At 36.6% G+C, this 16,630-nt stretch overlaps 1 protein-coding gene across 1 annotated transcript; it reads left to right on the top strand.

Annotated features, from left to right (window-relative positions):
* Positions 1–7,968: 7,968 nt before the first annotated feature.
* vcp (valosin containing protein) lies at positions 7,969–16,504 on the top strand. Its single transcript, XM_016234444.1, has 14 exons — positions 7,969–8,098; positions 9,992–10,103; positions 10,202–10,374; positions 10,550–10,692; positions 11,750–11,884; positions 12,548–12,709; positions 12,856–12,968; positions 14,027–14,191; positions 14,299–14,421; positions 14,527–14,739; positions 14,917–15,225; positions 15,332–15,487; positions 15,664–15,818; positions 16,016–16,504. Exons 1-14 carry the CDS (start codon positions 8,082–8,084, stop codon positions 16,119–16,121), a joined length of 2,082 nt encoding a protein of 693 aa, XP_016089930.1. The 5' UTR covers positions 7,969–8,081; the 3' UTR covers positions 16,122–16,504.
* The last annotated feature ends 126 nt before the right edge of the window (positions 16,505–16,630 follow it).

The raw sequence follows: 16,630 nt of genomic DNA, 5'->3' as shown, positions 1-16,630 counted from the left end.
AATACTGCAATACAATGGACAGAATTTGAAATCTGAGACTTTGTTTCATGTGAAAAGTACCAAAGCACAATGCTTATTGCGATTTATTGAATTGGGAGGTGCCCTTCAATGTTCCGTCCATTAACTGAAAACAGGATAGAATAATCGATTCTTGGGATTTAGAAATCGATATTGTTCCGTAAAAATGAGAATCGATTTATATCGAGATATTGATATTTTTTTACCCAGCCCTAATATTACTAAACAAAAATTAAGTTTTGATATATTTACGGTAGGAAATTTACAAAATATCTTCATGGAACATGATCTTTTCCTAATGATTTTTGGCAAAAAAGAAAAATCGATAATTTTGACCCATACAATGTTTTTTGGCTATTGCAACAAATATACCCAAGTGACTTAAGACTGGTTTTGTGGTCCAGGGTCACATATTAAGATGTTGCTGTCTGAGGTCTTGTGGAGGCTTGATCGTAGAGAGGAAGCATCAGCACACTGGAGGGAAGCCCATAGTACTTCAGATGCACCTAAGTCAGTGTAAGCTATCAGAAAAGCCAATATTGTTAACTCGTGTGATTAATAGTGCTGTCGCATCCAAAAGAAAAGTTTTTGTTTACATAATATGTGTGTGTACTGTGTATATTTATTATGTATATATAAAGACACACACATACAGCATATATTTTGAAAATATTTACATGTATTTATGTGTATATATTTATATTCATATAAATTATATAATATAAAAATATATTTAATATATAAACGTAACATATTTGTATTAAATATATACATGCATGTTTGTGTATTTATATATGCATAATAAATAGGCACAGCACACACATATTATGTAAAAAACTTTTATTTTGGATGTGATTAATTGCAATTAGTCGTTTGACAGCACTAGTGATAGTATACTCTTATCATAATATGACTTTTCACATGAAAGTTGAGCATCGTTGGAATCTAAGAGATTGTAACTGGTATGATGACTTGCGTTTCAGAAATGTGCCGCAGTATTTGCAGCTATGGCCAGATGACACAGCTTTTGACTTCAGTGAGTTGAAGAAGAAGATTGTGGAATACATTCAGGCCAAAAAGACATGAGAGATGTCAGAAAGGATGTTCTCTACTAAATTCTGCTAAATTGCACCATTTCGCTTTTTTGGTGTGTCCAAACCAGAACTGGGTACAGAAAAGACAGTTTGTGTTGCCTTATTTCCTTTTCAGATGTAACCAAGTAGCATTCCACTTGTCAGAACAAATGATTTGTGAGCTCAAGAATGCATCCAAACTGGTATCAGATTCTTTATAAAGCTTATGCTTGCCAATTTCTCTGATTAGCATCTTGTTTTTTTATCTATGCTTTTTTTTTGTTTTGTTCATAATAAAAATGATTTGTAAAAAGTAATTCCATCAAGTTAGCATTTTTAAACATTATAATCAAACATTATAATAAGTTAGCATTTTTTTAAACATTCTAATCATTTGTGATCAATGACTTAATCACCACAAATAAAATGAAATAGCCCCTCCTAACTTTACTTTCATGAGTGTCTGCAGAGCTGTTAGGAGAGGTGGAGGTGTAGCTGCTCTATTTAAAGATGTTTATCAATGCAAGCAAGTGTCATTTGGTCAGTATTTGTCTTTTGAATATCTAGGAATTGTGCTGAAAAGTGCTCTACGCATCCTATTTATCATTATTTACTGTTATCAATGATTTCCTCAGAGTTTGACTGTTTTGCTATTGCAGGGGATTTTAATATTCACATAGATAATGCAGAAATCAAAACTACAAAATAAATTATAACTGTTTTAAACACTTTTGACCTGTTTCAGCATGTGCATGGACCCACACACAATTGTGGACACACTCTAGATTTACTCATCAGTAAGGGTCTAAACAGCTCATCCATTATTATTAAGAACTTAGCACTATCTGATCACTTCTGTATTTTCTTTGATACATTGATTTCTGCTACCACTGAATCTAGATCTGTCTCTGTCAGAAAGAGATGCATTAACGAGAACACTAGTGTGCTATTTATGAAGGCTGTATCTTTAACACCAAGCATTTCTGCAGACTCTGTTGATCTTCTCCTTGATTCCTTTAACTCAAAAGTTAATGTTATTGATGATTTTGCTCCTGCAAAAGTCAGTAAGAAGTCTGTCAGACAGCAATCAGCTTGGAGAAAATCAACAGCAGTTCAGAGTATGAAAAGACAATGCAGGAAAGCTGAGCAGATGTGGCAGAAGATGAAACTTGAAATTCACTATAGCATCTATAAAGACAGCCTTCGTGCTTTCAAAGTGGAACTAGCCAGAGGCGGACAAAGTACACAACTCTGTTACTTGAGTGAAAGTACAGATACTGCTGGTCAAATATTACTCCATTACAAGTGAAAGTTGTAAAGACAGATTTTTACTTAAGTAAAAGTACAGAAGTACTTGCTTTTAAAAGTACTTAAGTACCAAAAGTAAATTTCCTTTTTTATGTCAATGCACTGTTTTATTGTTGTTGTATGTAATACTTGCAATACCTCTGAAATAACTTGCAATACTGAATACACTGCCTAGCTTGTATCTTTGGAATAAAGAGCTTTTAGAATGTTAAAAACCTAACAAAAATTTAACACCCCTACCCACCCCCACAAAAGCAGGATGGTAGTGATCTCACACAGTTCTGACAGTGTGTGCACACATCTATGTGTAGCCATTCATCCACATTTGAACAGAGTGAACAGTGAAATTGCTGTAAATAGTGATAAGGACGAGAAAAAAAAAATCAAACCTGCTTTAAAACCCAGCAACACAACTGTAGCTGTACAACTTTACAACAGCAACACTGCTTTAACAAAAAAAGCAAAACAGCAAGACTTATTTGACATCAAAACAAACATTTTAAAAATGCTCTCTAATCGCTCTTGCAGTACTTTGATGTCACACACAGAACAGTCTGTGCAGTGCTGCTTCAAGTCCAACACCTATTGTGTTTTATTAGGAGAGGCACAACAGTTCTTCTGTGGCTTTATAGCTAATATTTTTACTTACACAATTGAACAAAATCAGACAATATTGTGTCTAATAATTGTTATTATTAAATTGTAAATAAATATCACATTTGGAACTGGTCAGTGTTCAAAAAATGCTGGGAAATCACTTCATGTAGCCCTACAAGAGTGATTACTGATAAACTGTCTGAAAAAAATAGTCATGTTTTAGAGAAGAAAAAAATCACTCACTGACTTTCAAAGCTGCTACATAGTAACGACTTTCTACTTTGAGGACCTTGATTGAAATGTAGTGGAGTGAAAAGTACAATATTTGTCTTACAAATGTAGTGAAGTTAAAGTCAATACTGCAATACAATGGACAGAATTTGAAATCTGAGACTTTGTTTCATGTGAAAAGTACCAAAGCACAATGCTTATTGCGATTTATTGAATTGGGAGGTGCCCTTCAATGTTCCGTCCATTAACTGAAAACAGGATAGAATAATCGATTCTTGGGATTTAGAAATCGATATTGTTCCGTAAAAATGAGAATCGATTTATATCGAGATATTGATATTTTTTTACCCAGCCCTAATATTACTAAACAAAAATTAAGTTTTGATATATTTACGGTAGGAAATTTACAAAATATCTTCATGGAACATGATCTTTTCCTAATGATTTTTGGCAAAAAAGAAAAATCGATAATTTTGACCCATACAATGTTTTTTGGCTATTGCAACAAATATACCCAAGTGACTTAAGACTGGTTTTGTGGTCCAGGGTCACATATTAAGATGTTGCTGTCTGAGGTCTTGTGGAGGCTTGATCGTAGAGAGGAAGCATCAGCACACTGGAGGGAAGCCCATAGTACTTCAGATGCACCTAAGTCAGTGTAAGCTATCAGAAAAGCCAATATTGTTAACTCGTGTGATTAATAGTGCTGTCGCATCCAAAAGAAAAGTTTTTGTTTACATAATATGTGTGTGTACTGTGTATATTTATTATGTATATATAAAGACACACACATACAGCATATATTTTGAAAATATTTACATGTATTTATGTGTATATATTTATATTCATATAAATTATATAATATAAAAATATATTTAATATATAAACGTAACATATTTGTATTAAATATATACATGCATGTTTGTGTATTTATATATGCATAATAAATAGGCACAGCACACACATATTATGTAAAAAACTTTTATTTTGGATGTGATTAATTGCAATTAGTCGTTTGACAGCACTAGTGATAGTATACTCTTATCATAATATGACTTTTCACATGAAAGTTGAGCATCGTTGGAATCTAAGAGATTGTAACTGGTATGATGACTTGCGTTTCAGAAATGTGCCGCAGTATTTGCAGCTATGGCCAGATGACACAGCTTTTGACTTCAGTGAGTTGAAGAAGAAGATTGTGGAATACATTCAGGCCAAAAAGACATGAGAGATGTCAGAAAGGATGTTCTCTACTAAATTCTGCTAAATTGCACCATTTCGCTTTTTTGGTGTGTCCAAACCAGAACTGGGTACAGAAAAGACAGTTTGTGTTGCCTTATTTCCTTTTCAGATGTAACCAAGTAGCATTCCACTTGTCAGAACAAATGATTTGTGAGCTCAAGAATGCATCCAAACTGGTATCAGATTCTTTATAAAGCTTATGCTTGCCAATTTCTCTGATTAGCATCTTGTTTTTTATCTATGCTTTTTTTTTGTTTTGTTCATAATAAAAATGATTTGTAAAAAGTAATTCCATCAAGTTAGCATTTTTAAACATTATAATCAAACATTATAATAAGTTAGCATTTTTTTTAAACATTCTAATCATTTCTGATCAATGACTTAATCACCACAAATGAAATGAAATAGCCCCTCCTAACTTTACTTTCATGAGTGTCTGCAGAGCTGTTAGGAGAGGTGGAGGTGTAGCTGCTCTATTTAAAGATGTTTATCAATGCAAGCAAGTGTCATTTGGTCAGTATTTGTCTTTTGAATATCTAGGAATTGTGCTGAAAAGTGCTCTACGCATCCTATTTATCATTATTTACTGTTATCAATGATTTCCTCAGAGTTTGACTGTTTTGCTATTGCAGGGGATTTTAATATTCACATAGATAATGCAGAAATCAAAACTACAAAATAAATTATAACTGTTTTAAACACTTTTGACCTGTTTCAGCATGTGCATGGACCCACACACAATTGTGGACACACTCTAGATTTACTCATCAGTAGAGGTCTAAACAGCTCATCCATTGTTATTAAGGACGTAGCACTATCTGATCACTTCTGTATTTTCTTTGATACATTGATTTCTGCTACCACTGAATCTAGATCTGTCTCTGTCAGAAAGAGATGCATTAACGAGAACACTAGTGTGCTATTTATGAAGGCTGTATCTTTAACACCAAGCATTTCTGCAGACTCTGTTGATCTTCTCCTTGATTCCTTTAACTCAAAAGTTAATGTTATTGATGATTTTGCTCCTGCAAAAGTCAGTAAGAAGTCTGTCAGACAGCAATCAGCTTGGAGAAAATCAACAGCAGTTCAGAGTATGAAAAGACAATGCAGGAAAGCTGAGCAGATGTGGCAGAAGATGAAACTTGAAATTCACTATAGCATCTATAAAGACAGCCTTCGTGCTTTCAAAGTGGAACTAGCCAGAGGCGGACAAAGTACACAACTCTGTTACTTGAGTGAAAGTAGGAGTGAAAAGTACAATATTTGTCTTACAAATGTAGTGAAGTTAAAGTCATAAGTTTCCAGAAAAAATAATACTCAAGTAAAGTACAGATACTCAAGTAAATGTACTTTGTTACTGTCTGCCTCTGGAACTAGGCAAAGCAAGAAAGAAATAGTACAGCACCTTAAATCGTCAACCTTGACACACTTCCCACATTTTTTTTCAAAGGTGTGCTTAACTGTTTAGAAACAGATCTCTTAGAAGTGGTGAACACCTCACTTCTTTCTGAGACTTTTCCAAACTCCCTGAAAAATGCAGTTGTTAAGCCCCTCCTGAAAAAGAGTAATCTTGATAACATCGTATTGAGTAACTACAGACCGATATCAAATCTTCATTTTATAGGCAAGATTATTAAAAAGGTTGTTTTTAATCAGCTGAACAACTACTTAAACTCAAATGGATACCTGGACAATTTTCAATCTGGTTTCAGACTGCATAACAGCACAGAGACAGCGCTCATTAAGATAATAAATTATATTCGCTTTAATTCTGATTCTGGCAAAATATCAGTGCTGGTACTACTAGATCTCAGTGTTGCGTTTGACACTATTGTCGATCATAACTAACATACTACCAGAGAGACTGGAAAACTGGGTCAGGCTTTCTGGGATGGTCCTCAAATGGTTCAGGTCATACTTAAAAGGGAGAGGTTATTATGCGCGTATAGGTGAGCATACCTATATGGCGAGCTTACGTCTAAGTGGACGTTAATGAAATGCGGAGTCCCACAAGGATCAATTCTTGCTCCGCTCTTGTTTAGCCTGTATATGCTCCCACTAATGCTCACTGAATATAAACCTAACAGACCACTCAGATCATTAGGATCGAGTCAGTTAGAAATAACAAGGGTTCACACAAAACAAGGGGAATCCGCTTATAGAGCTATTATGCAGTTATTATTATCCTGCAGTTGGAATCATCTTCCAGAAGAGATCAGATGTGCTAAAACATTAGCCACATTTAAATCCAAACTCATATGTTTAGCTGTGCATTTATTGAATGAGCACTGTGCTGTGTCCGAACTGATTGCACTGTATTTTATATATAATAGTTTTCTATTCTTAACTGTTTTAATTCATTTTCATTTTAAATCAATTTTAGATCATTTTAAAAGTTTTTAATTTCCCATTAATTTAATTTATTGTTGTGATTATTTTTTATGATTATTTTAATTCCTTTTATGTAAAGCACTTTGAATTACCATTGTGTATGAAATGTGCTATACAAATAAACTTGCCTTGCCTTTGAAAGGAATAAGCTCTGAAAAAATATTTTATTTAACTTAAAACTGTTATATAACTTGGTTCTTATTTCAACCAATAGAGTCACATGTAAGTACATTTTATATGACAGTAATAGTATATATGCATTCACTACATTGTTCTGCATTACAGCTCATTTCAATTATTACACAACATATTCTGGAATACATATATTTGGTGTTTTGTGTGCTTTTGAGATTACCTAACTTGTTGGGAAACGTGACCTATTTGGCAATTGTTTGTGGCATTTTGACACTTCGACTCAGCGGAGTATCAGTTTAATCAGGCCGTCCTGAGCCAATCCAAAAGAGACAATTCACAACGCAGCAGAAAATACACCAATCACAATCAACCATGAAAGCCACCTGGACCAATGGTGCTTGCGCTTTACCACGTTCGGACCGCGATTGGCCAATCAGTCCACACAAGAAATCGCACCGTGTGCTCTGATTGGCTCGTCCTTCAATGGGCGAGGAAACTTTTCCCCGCAGAGTTGATGTTAGCAGGCTAATCCAGTGCAGAGGTAAAAAGCTAGTGAAGGTTGGAATCGGTCACTCAAGAGAGCTTCTCATTTCCATCAACTATTTATATCTTTTTTCGGGAGAAGCAATATGGCTTCGGGTGGAGAGTAAGTACAATATTGTTGATGTGATATTTAGTGCGATCATAGTTGTGTTGATTTTGTTGAGTACCAGTTAGCCATGAAGCTAAAAGACGAACGCATCATAAACGGTGATCAATGAAATGTGCGAGTTTACACGCTACAGGTTTCTCATCCGAGCGCACGTCAATTTATATAATTTCGCTCTCTTCAGATACTAACGTTTTTATCACTCATTAAAACTTTTGCGGGAGTTTTAATGCGACTATGGCTCCAAGATCAGCTTTGTTTAGCATGGAAGCTAACCGGACTCAGTCATCTCCGCATATGATGTGGAGGCTTTGCAGAGTTGATGTTAGCAGGCTAATCCAGTGCAGAGGTAAAAAGCTAGTGAAGGTTGGAATCGGTCACTCAAGAGAGCTTCTCATTTCCATCAACTATTTATATCTTTTTTCGGGAGAAGCAATATGGCTTCGGGTGGAGAGTAAGTACAATATTGTTGATGTGATATTTAGTGCGATCATAGTTGTGTTGATTTTGTTGAGTACCAGTTAGCCATGAAGCTAAAAGACGAACGCATCATTAACGGTGATCAATGAAATGTGCGAGTTTACACGCTACAGGTTTCTCATCCGAGCGCACGTCAATTTATATAATTTCGCTCTCTTCAGATACTAACGTTTTTGTCACTCATTAAAACTTTTGCGGGAGTTTTAATGCGACTATGGCTCCAAGATCAGCTTTGTTTAGCATGGAAGCTAACCGGACTGAGTCATCTCCGCATATGATGTGGAGGCTTTCGGCCCACCGGCATCACCGGCGACTGCTCGGATAAACGCGTACAGCACACTTAAACGACCCGTATACCGCTTCATAAAGATCGATACCTTTAATTCTCTATAACCAGTGAAGCCGTGAATGAGCAGCAAAGCGAGCTAAAGCGTCAAACCGGCTTTGTGTAAATGCATCTAGTAACAGGTGATGATTATAAATCCCGTGATCTGGAAATTTCAGCCATCAAACCGAAAACGGCTTGACAAGATGTGACGTTAAAAACGTTAGATACTAACCATACCTGACTCTAAAGCTTTTTATAAACGCGAAAATGCTTGTATTTAAGCGGTTTAAGCTTCACAAGTCACACAGCAGCATTTGCTGTGTCATTGGCCACTGGAGATGGCTAACTGCTGCTAGCTCGCATCACACACTCTGAGAGGAATATAAATCATCCATCCATCTACCTGAACAATACATGCTTAGTTTGCGTTCACGACAAAAAACTAACACTTGTGTGAGGGAGGTAATTGTACAGTTCAGTAGTATTTAGAGACGTAACGTGTTGTCTGTTAGCTGTGACAGTGCTGTTAGCTTATTTACACATACGCTGTTGGCCGCAGCCTGTTGACGTCTGGTCTGCCTGACAACTCTTTTAGTTTAGTTTCTTTTGTCCACTGTCTTTTCAGAAAAAACATATAAGCCTATATCTGAAATTGTTGAATTATGCGGGATCAGCTACACTAAGGCCTTGCTCACGATCGCATCCTGGCCTAAATCTAGCGGATCATTACGGCTTTCAGTCCAGTGTTTTGTGGAAAGCTCTGGAGTAACTTGAGCTTGACAAACCTGCAAATGAGCAGAAATGCACTTATCCATCGACTCCATTGTAACAGACAGGATAATAATGTAATGTTTCTCTCTCTTTTTTTTTTTCTACATGAAAGTACTACTTCATATGAAACGTAACGTATGTTTCACTTTCGCCTCAAGTGATGCTGGAAGAAATAAAAGTAGCAACTATCTGTCTCTGGTAACCACCTGAGAAATGTAAAACATTGTTATAGGGACAATTCACATGACAATGAGAATCATCATTTAATCTCATCCATTTTGTTTTAAAACTTAGTAAATTTGTTCTGTGGAACACAGGAGCACATGCTTGTTCAAAAACAGAACAAACCGTGAACAAAAACTGTTGTTCAAACCCCCCACCCCACCACCTTTCTGTGCCAATAAAAGTGAATGGTGTCTGAGACTGTCAACTGTCATGTTGCTGCACATCTTTTGTGCTTTACTGAGGGCCTCAGGTTACTTAAAATTATTTAATTAAAACAAATCAGTTTAAATACTGGAAACACAAATTGTCGTATAAACTGAGATCACATTTCCCCCTCTAACTATTGTTTTTATTGAAGAACATGCAGAATATTCTGGAATATTTTTTCACCCCCCCAAACAGCATCATTGTCATAATTACAACTGGAATACCAGAGGAAAACTTTTAGCCAGTATGAGGAGCATCTGAATATGGCATTGGACAAAATTGGTCCTTTGATAAAAAGTTGAGAGCCCCTGCTTTAAAATGTTATTTTCTATACAGATCCAAAAATGACGATCTTTCCACTGCCATTCTGAAGCAGAAGAACAGGCCAAATAGGTTGATTGTTGATGAATCCATCAATGAAGACAACAGTGTTGTGTCTCTCTCTCAGGTACCATCTTGAGTTCCATTTTAAATGTATAAAAATTAGATCCTTCTTCCTTTTTCACTTGTCTTTATGTGCCCAACACATTTTCTCTGCTCTTTCAGGCAAAGATGGATGAGCTCCAGCTCTTTAGGGGGGACACAGTGCTGATGAAGGGCAAGAAGAGGAGGGAGACCGTTTGCATCGTCCTGTCTGATGACACCTGCTCCGATGAAAAGGTTCGCATGAACAGGGTGGTCCGCAACAACCTCAGGGTGCGCCTTGGGGATGTCATCAGGTAAGACTGTTTTCTGTCTAAACTTTCATTACATATAATGACTAAAATTGACTAAAATACAACATTCCCAGCATCTGTCAGAGTTATTCTAATTGGCAGGACTATAATACTAGCTATTTCAAAATATACCTCTGAATCTATGGATCATTCATTTGTTCCGCTTTCTGGTTTTCAGTATTCAGCCATGTCCAGATGTGAAATATGGAAAGCGTATTCACGTTCTGCCCATCGATGACACAGTGGAGGGCATCACTGGCAACCTGTTTGAGGTCTATCTTAAGCCTTACTTCTTGGAGGCTTACCGACCAATCCGTAAAGGTAAATATATCTTTAAAAATTATTATAAAAGTAATAAGGTAATAGGTTCTTTATATTCTGTTCATGAAGTCAATTGTGAGATGTTACTTTTTATGTTTTCGATGTATGTACACTACCATGCAAAAGTTTGGGGTCAGTAGTTTTATTTGATTATTTTTTTGTTATTATTTTGGAAGACTTATTCGGCAAGAATGCATTAAATTGATTAAGTCACAGATTTTATATTGGTACAAAAGATATCCATTTTATTATTGGCTGCTGAAAATTCAGCTTTATCACAGGAATAAGCTACATTTTAATATGTATTTAAATGAAAGTTATTTTAAAAAGTAGCATTTCAAAATATACATATTTTTAAATTAAATTTATCCTTTGTGAGCAAAAGAGAATTCTTTCAAAAACATTAAAGAAATCCAAACATTTAAACAGTCTACTTAATTTGGGTTTATATGCACTATTATATACACAACTAACATAGTATATTTATATTAAACTGCACACTTTGTAAATAACATATCTATCTGCACACTAATAAACATATCTGTACATTTATCTAAACAATTACATTTTTTCCTATACTTATATTTCTGTATATAGTGCATTATTCAAATTTTTTTTTATTAAATTTTTTTTATTATATTAGTTTTATATTACATCCCTACTGTGTTATTCCTATGTATGTCTACACTATCATGTATGTCTGCACTATGTTTGTACTTCTACACTGGAAGCTCCTGTCGTCAAGTCAAATTCCTTGTGTGTGTAAACATACTTGGTAATAAAGCTCTTCTGATTCTGATTCTATTGTCTTTTTATTTAGTTTTTTTTCTCTTGTAAGTTTTGGCGCTTCTGTGGATTCAAGTTAAATTGGTGTATCGTGGTGCTTGGCGTGAAGTCTGATTTGTCACCTGATGGATTTAATTTGAAATGGCAGCTGTGTTTTAAAGACATAGTAAAATATTGTTTTGTCTAAGACTGCATGAACTGCAGTTGGTGTATAAAACAAATTTGAAGTGTTTTGATATTTCACAAGTTTGGTTTTGCTTTTTTTCCGTAGGTGATATTTTCCTGGTGAGAGGAGGCATGCGTGCTGTGGAGTTCAAAGTGGTGGAGACCGACCCCAGCCCATACTGTATTGTGGCCCCAGACACAGTGATCCACTGTGAGGGGGAACCCATCAAGAGAGAGGTCAGTAGATTGACAAGTGTTTTAAATTGTCATGGATTAAATTGGACTAAATGGGGTTAGGGCACATGAAGTGTGTTTGAATGTATCCGCATGCTGCCGCCCCTTTTTTGCCTGTTCTCGCAGTTTGAAAAACGACATTAAATTACTGAAAAGAGCACAGTGTCTGTTAACTAAAACTATTGAAGTCGGTTTTGTTCATTAAAATAAAGTTAAAATATAAATATAGGATAAAAACATTTAGAAGAATGTTACACAAATTTTAAATATTGCCTTGGCTACTAACTGAAATAAGGATGAAGTACTAAATCTATGAAAAAAAAAGATAAAACGCAGAACTGATTTTAAAATGAATATAGAAATAAAGACTATTTCAGAATAATACTTGCTCTTGTGATCACCATACCTGATTTAATCCTGAATATTATGTTCTGCTTTAACTGGAATCCAGTGGAATAACTTGAATGCACATTATTAGCAGCATGTACTATGAGAATGGTTTTTAATGAAAAATGTGCTATAATGTTCTTTATTTTAAAACATTCAGATAATTCTAAATTCTTGTTCAATTTTAAATGTTAAGCAGTCCGCTCCATTGCATATCACTACTTTAAAGCAACCTCTTATCTGAGATGCATGCGTGTGAATGTCTAATTGGGGGTTATTGCAGTAAATGGTTCTCATGTGTTTTCTCAGACTCATGGTGAGGTAGAGAGGCGCATTGTGTCTCAGCTGCTCACTCTGATGGACGGGCTGAAGCAAAGGGCTCATGTCATTGTCATGGCAGCCACTAACAGACCCAACAGCATTGACCCAGCTCTCAGACGATTTGGTGAGATCACTTTGCTCAAGTGTTGCTCTGTAAAGAAAAAAATCTTTTGCCAAGACATTTCCAGTTGATGTTCGGGCTTCTTGGTACAGGCAGTGCACCTTAGAAGGGAACATCTTGTGCTGATGTTCTGAATCTCTTGATTTCAGGGCGCTTTGACAGAGAGGTGGACATCGGCATTCCAGATGCTACTGGAAGACTTGAGATACTTCAGATCCACACCAAGAACATGAAGCTTGCAGATGATGTTGATCTGGAGCAGGTGTGTTTCAGAGGATGTCAGAACATTCAGTGCTTAATGACGATTTACTTTCAATTAAACTGGGTCTCCTTAATCAGGCACTGGCAGGAGCATCAAACCTGTTTAATTCTGCCCATCTTAGATTTTTGAGCCAAGTGGATAACATTTTTTAAATGCATCTCCCCAAAATGTATTTTCATGTCTCAATTTTGCAGATTATTTGCTGTGGACATCGGCATTCCAGATGCTACTGGAAGACTTGAGATACTTCAGATCCACACCAAGAACATGAAGCTTGCAGATGATGTTGATCTGGAGCAGGTGTGTTTCAGAGGATGTCAGAACATTCAGTGCTTAATGATGATTTACTTTCATTTAAACTGGGTCTCCTTAATCAGGCACTGGCAGGAGCATCAAACCAGTTTAATTCTGCCCATCTTAGATTTTTGAGCCAAGTGGATAACATTTTTTAAATGCATCTCCCCAAAATGTATTTTCATGTCTCAATTTTGCAGATTATTTGCTGGGGGTTTTTTCCCCCTCCTTACCTTTCCTCTGTGGAATGGAGGTAGAATAGAATAGCTATCAGGTTAATCTGCAGTTTTGTTTTTTTAACTTGCTTTTATATACTACTACTACTACTGGTTTCTAGGTCAGATTTGAGTCCCATTGCATGCTAAATTATTTAGGGCACCAAATGATTGGAGCTTGTGCCCCATCAAATATGGGTGCATAAGCAGTGTTATACATAATACTGTAAAAAAACAAAAAAACAAAAAAAAAAGCCATTTCAAAATAAATTTGTTTAATTACGTTGTTTTTGTGTTTGATTTTGACTTTGTTTTAAATATTACATTTTTTAGGTTTAGTTCAGTTTAATTTTGTTTCCCGTTAGAAATGTTTGTTTAAACTTAAAAAAACAATTGTTGTAAATGGCACTAAGTTTGTTTTTTTCCATCTAGTTTATTTTATCATCTTAATTCCAGTTAACAGCTCTTTTAATAGCTTTAGTTAACGATGATTACCTTGGTGCATTTTAATTTTTTCTTTTTATAAACCGTCCATCGTTTGCCTTTTAGGTTGCAAATGAGACCCATGGCCATGTGGGTGCTGATCTGGCTGCCCTTTGCTCAGAAGCTGCCTTGCAAGCCATTCGAAAGAAAATGGACCTCATTGATCTGGAGGATGAGACCATCGACGCAGAGGTTATGAACTCCCTGGCTGTAACAATGGATGACTTTAGGGTGAGGATCTTTAGTAACTCTTACAACTATCTGACCAATCAAATGTGAGGAAATTGCATTCAGAAACTAAAGAAATTATTGATTTGTCACCCTCTTCTACCTAACAGTGGGCTCTTAGCCAGAGCAACCCATCTGCCCTGAGAGAGACCATTGTGGAGGTGCCCAACATCACCTGGGAGGATATCGGTGGCCTTGATGATGTCAAGAGAGAGCTGCAGGAGCTGGTGCAGGTACTGAGCACATAAGTCTTGTTCGTATTTCGGACAACAAAATGTTCTCACAGCTACGTTTTAAAACTTTTACACATCCTTACCAATATTTTCTGTCCTTTTTAGTACCCAGTGGAACATCCAGACAAATTCCTTAAGTTTGGCATGACCCCATCCAAGGGTGTGCTGTTCTATGGACCACCAGGTTGTGGTAAAACCCTGCTGGCCAAGGCCATTGCCAATGAGTGCCAGGCCAACTTCATCTCAATCAAGGGCCCAGAGCTGCTCACCATGTGGTTTGGAGAATCAGAGGCTAATGTCCGTGAGATCTTTGACAAGGTATGTCATTTTGCATTTTCTATCAGGTCGTTTCTGACTGATTTTCAATGTGTAGTAACACAAATTATGTTTCTTAAAGGCTATGGGTCTACTGATCTTGTTTGTTCTTGCAGCAGCTATAATATGTAAATTAAGGATCCATTTTAAAATTGTTCTGCTGTCTTTGTCCTTCTCTAGGCTCGTCAAGCTGCTCCTTGTGTGCTCTTCTTTGACGAGTTGGACTCCATTGCTAAGGCTCGTGGTGGAAACGTTGGCGACGGTGGCGGCGCTGCTGACCGAGTCATTAACCAGATTCTCACAGAAATGGATGGTATGTCCAGCAAGAAGAACGTCTTCATCATTGGGGCCACCAACAGACCAGACATCATTGACCCTGCCATCCTCAGGCCTGGCCGACTGGACCAGCTTATCTACATCCCACTGCCTGATGAGAAGTCTCGCATTGCCATTCTCAAAGCTAACCTCAGGAAGTCTCCAATCTCAAAGGTGAAAGTGGATGTATTTTGTCATTTTTAAGTGGGGTTTTTATCTTGTTATTGGGTATTAATGTATTCCTTTTTTTTATTTTATTTTATTATTATTTTTTGTGTAGGACGTTGATGTGGACTACTTGGCCAAGATGACCAATGGCTTTTCTGGTGCTGACTTGACTGAGATCTGTCAGAGAGCCTGTAAACTAGCCATCCGTGAGTCTATTGAGAACGAGATCAGACGGGAACGTGAGAGGCAGACTAACCCTTCTGCAATGGTGAGATTTCATTGGTTGCCTAAATGAGTGCTTCTCTGACCTTTCTAAGTACTTCCTTTTCAAAGTTGAGCAAATTGAAGCATCTTTAAGTGGATTCCTAAATACTATGGTTTGATGGATTTAAAACTAGTATGGTAGTTTGGATTTCCTAACATGTTGGTTTATTGGATATTCAGGAGGTGGAGGAGGATGACCCTGTGCCTGAGATTAGAAAGGACCATTTCGAGGAAGCCATGCGCTTTGCCCGCCGCTCCGTCAGCGATAACGACATCCGCAAATACGAGATGTTCGCACAGACCCTGCAACAGAGCAGAGGCTTTGGCAGTTTCAGGTGGGATCTTAAGTTACGTTTAGTGGCAGCTTTTGTTATGAAGGAAGGAATGATGGAATTATGAAGGAATTTCTCTTAATGACAATATGAGCTCTGGGGATTAAGTGCGTTAATGGGATATTAAGATTGTCAGAATGTATTTGGTTTCCATGCATTCAGAATGCCCTATTTATATTTTTATTTATTTTTTAAATAAGATTCCCGTCCAGTAACCAAGGAGGAAGTGGACCAAGTCAGGGCTCTTCTGGTGGCGGTGGAGGCAACATCTTCAATGAGGACAACGAAGATGATCTTTATGGATAAATGTGACCACGTGGCTGACTCTCACAGGCCGCTCTTCATACAGGCCGCCATGTACAAAAGACAAAAAATTAAAAATTCCACATTTTTAGGACTGTGCTTTTTGTTTATTATTTTCCGCTTCTCCTCATGTCCATTTCCCCCTGTTTTTTATTCACCTTGTTCTCCTTCTGTCCACCTCTCCCCTCTGTTGATAGAGAAAAGCATGTAGCTGCTTGTGTTTTGCTCTGGTTTGTGAAAGGATGACTTCTGAGAACTTTAATCTTAACGTTCTGTGGGTGGGGGTAAATTTCAGTGAAAACCATACACGATAGTGTTTTCATTACCTTTTCACAAGCTATACGAGCAGCTTTAGTGGTGGGGTTTAATGCTAGGCTGTTAGGATTTAAAAAAAAACAACAAATTGCTAATGATTTCATTTTTTATGAATGTAGCATATAATGTATTACAAGTTTGAAAAATGTTAAATAAAATTCACGAAATGGACCTGATGTTGTGGTGTTTAATTTGTA

This window comes from Sinocyclocheilus grahami, unplaced genomic scaffold, assembly GCF_001515645.1.
Source record: "Sinocyclocheilus grahami isolate Dianchi unplaced genomic scaffold, SAMN03320097.WGS_v1.1 scaffold453.1, whole genome shotgun sequence".
NCBI classification, from domain to species: Eukaryota; Metazoa; Chordata; class Actinopteri; order Cypriniformes; family Cyprinidae; genus Sinocyclocheilus; species Sinocyclocheilus grahami.
The sequence above is the reverse complement of the archived record's forward strand: the minus strand, read 5'-3'. Positions and strand labels throughout refer to the sequence as shown.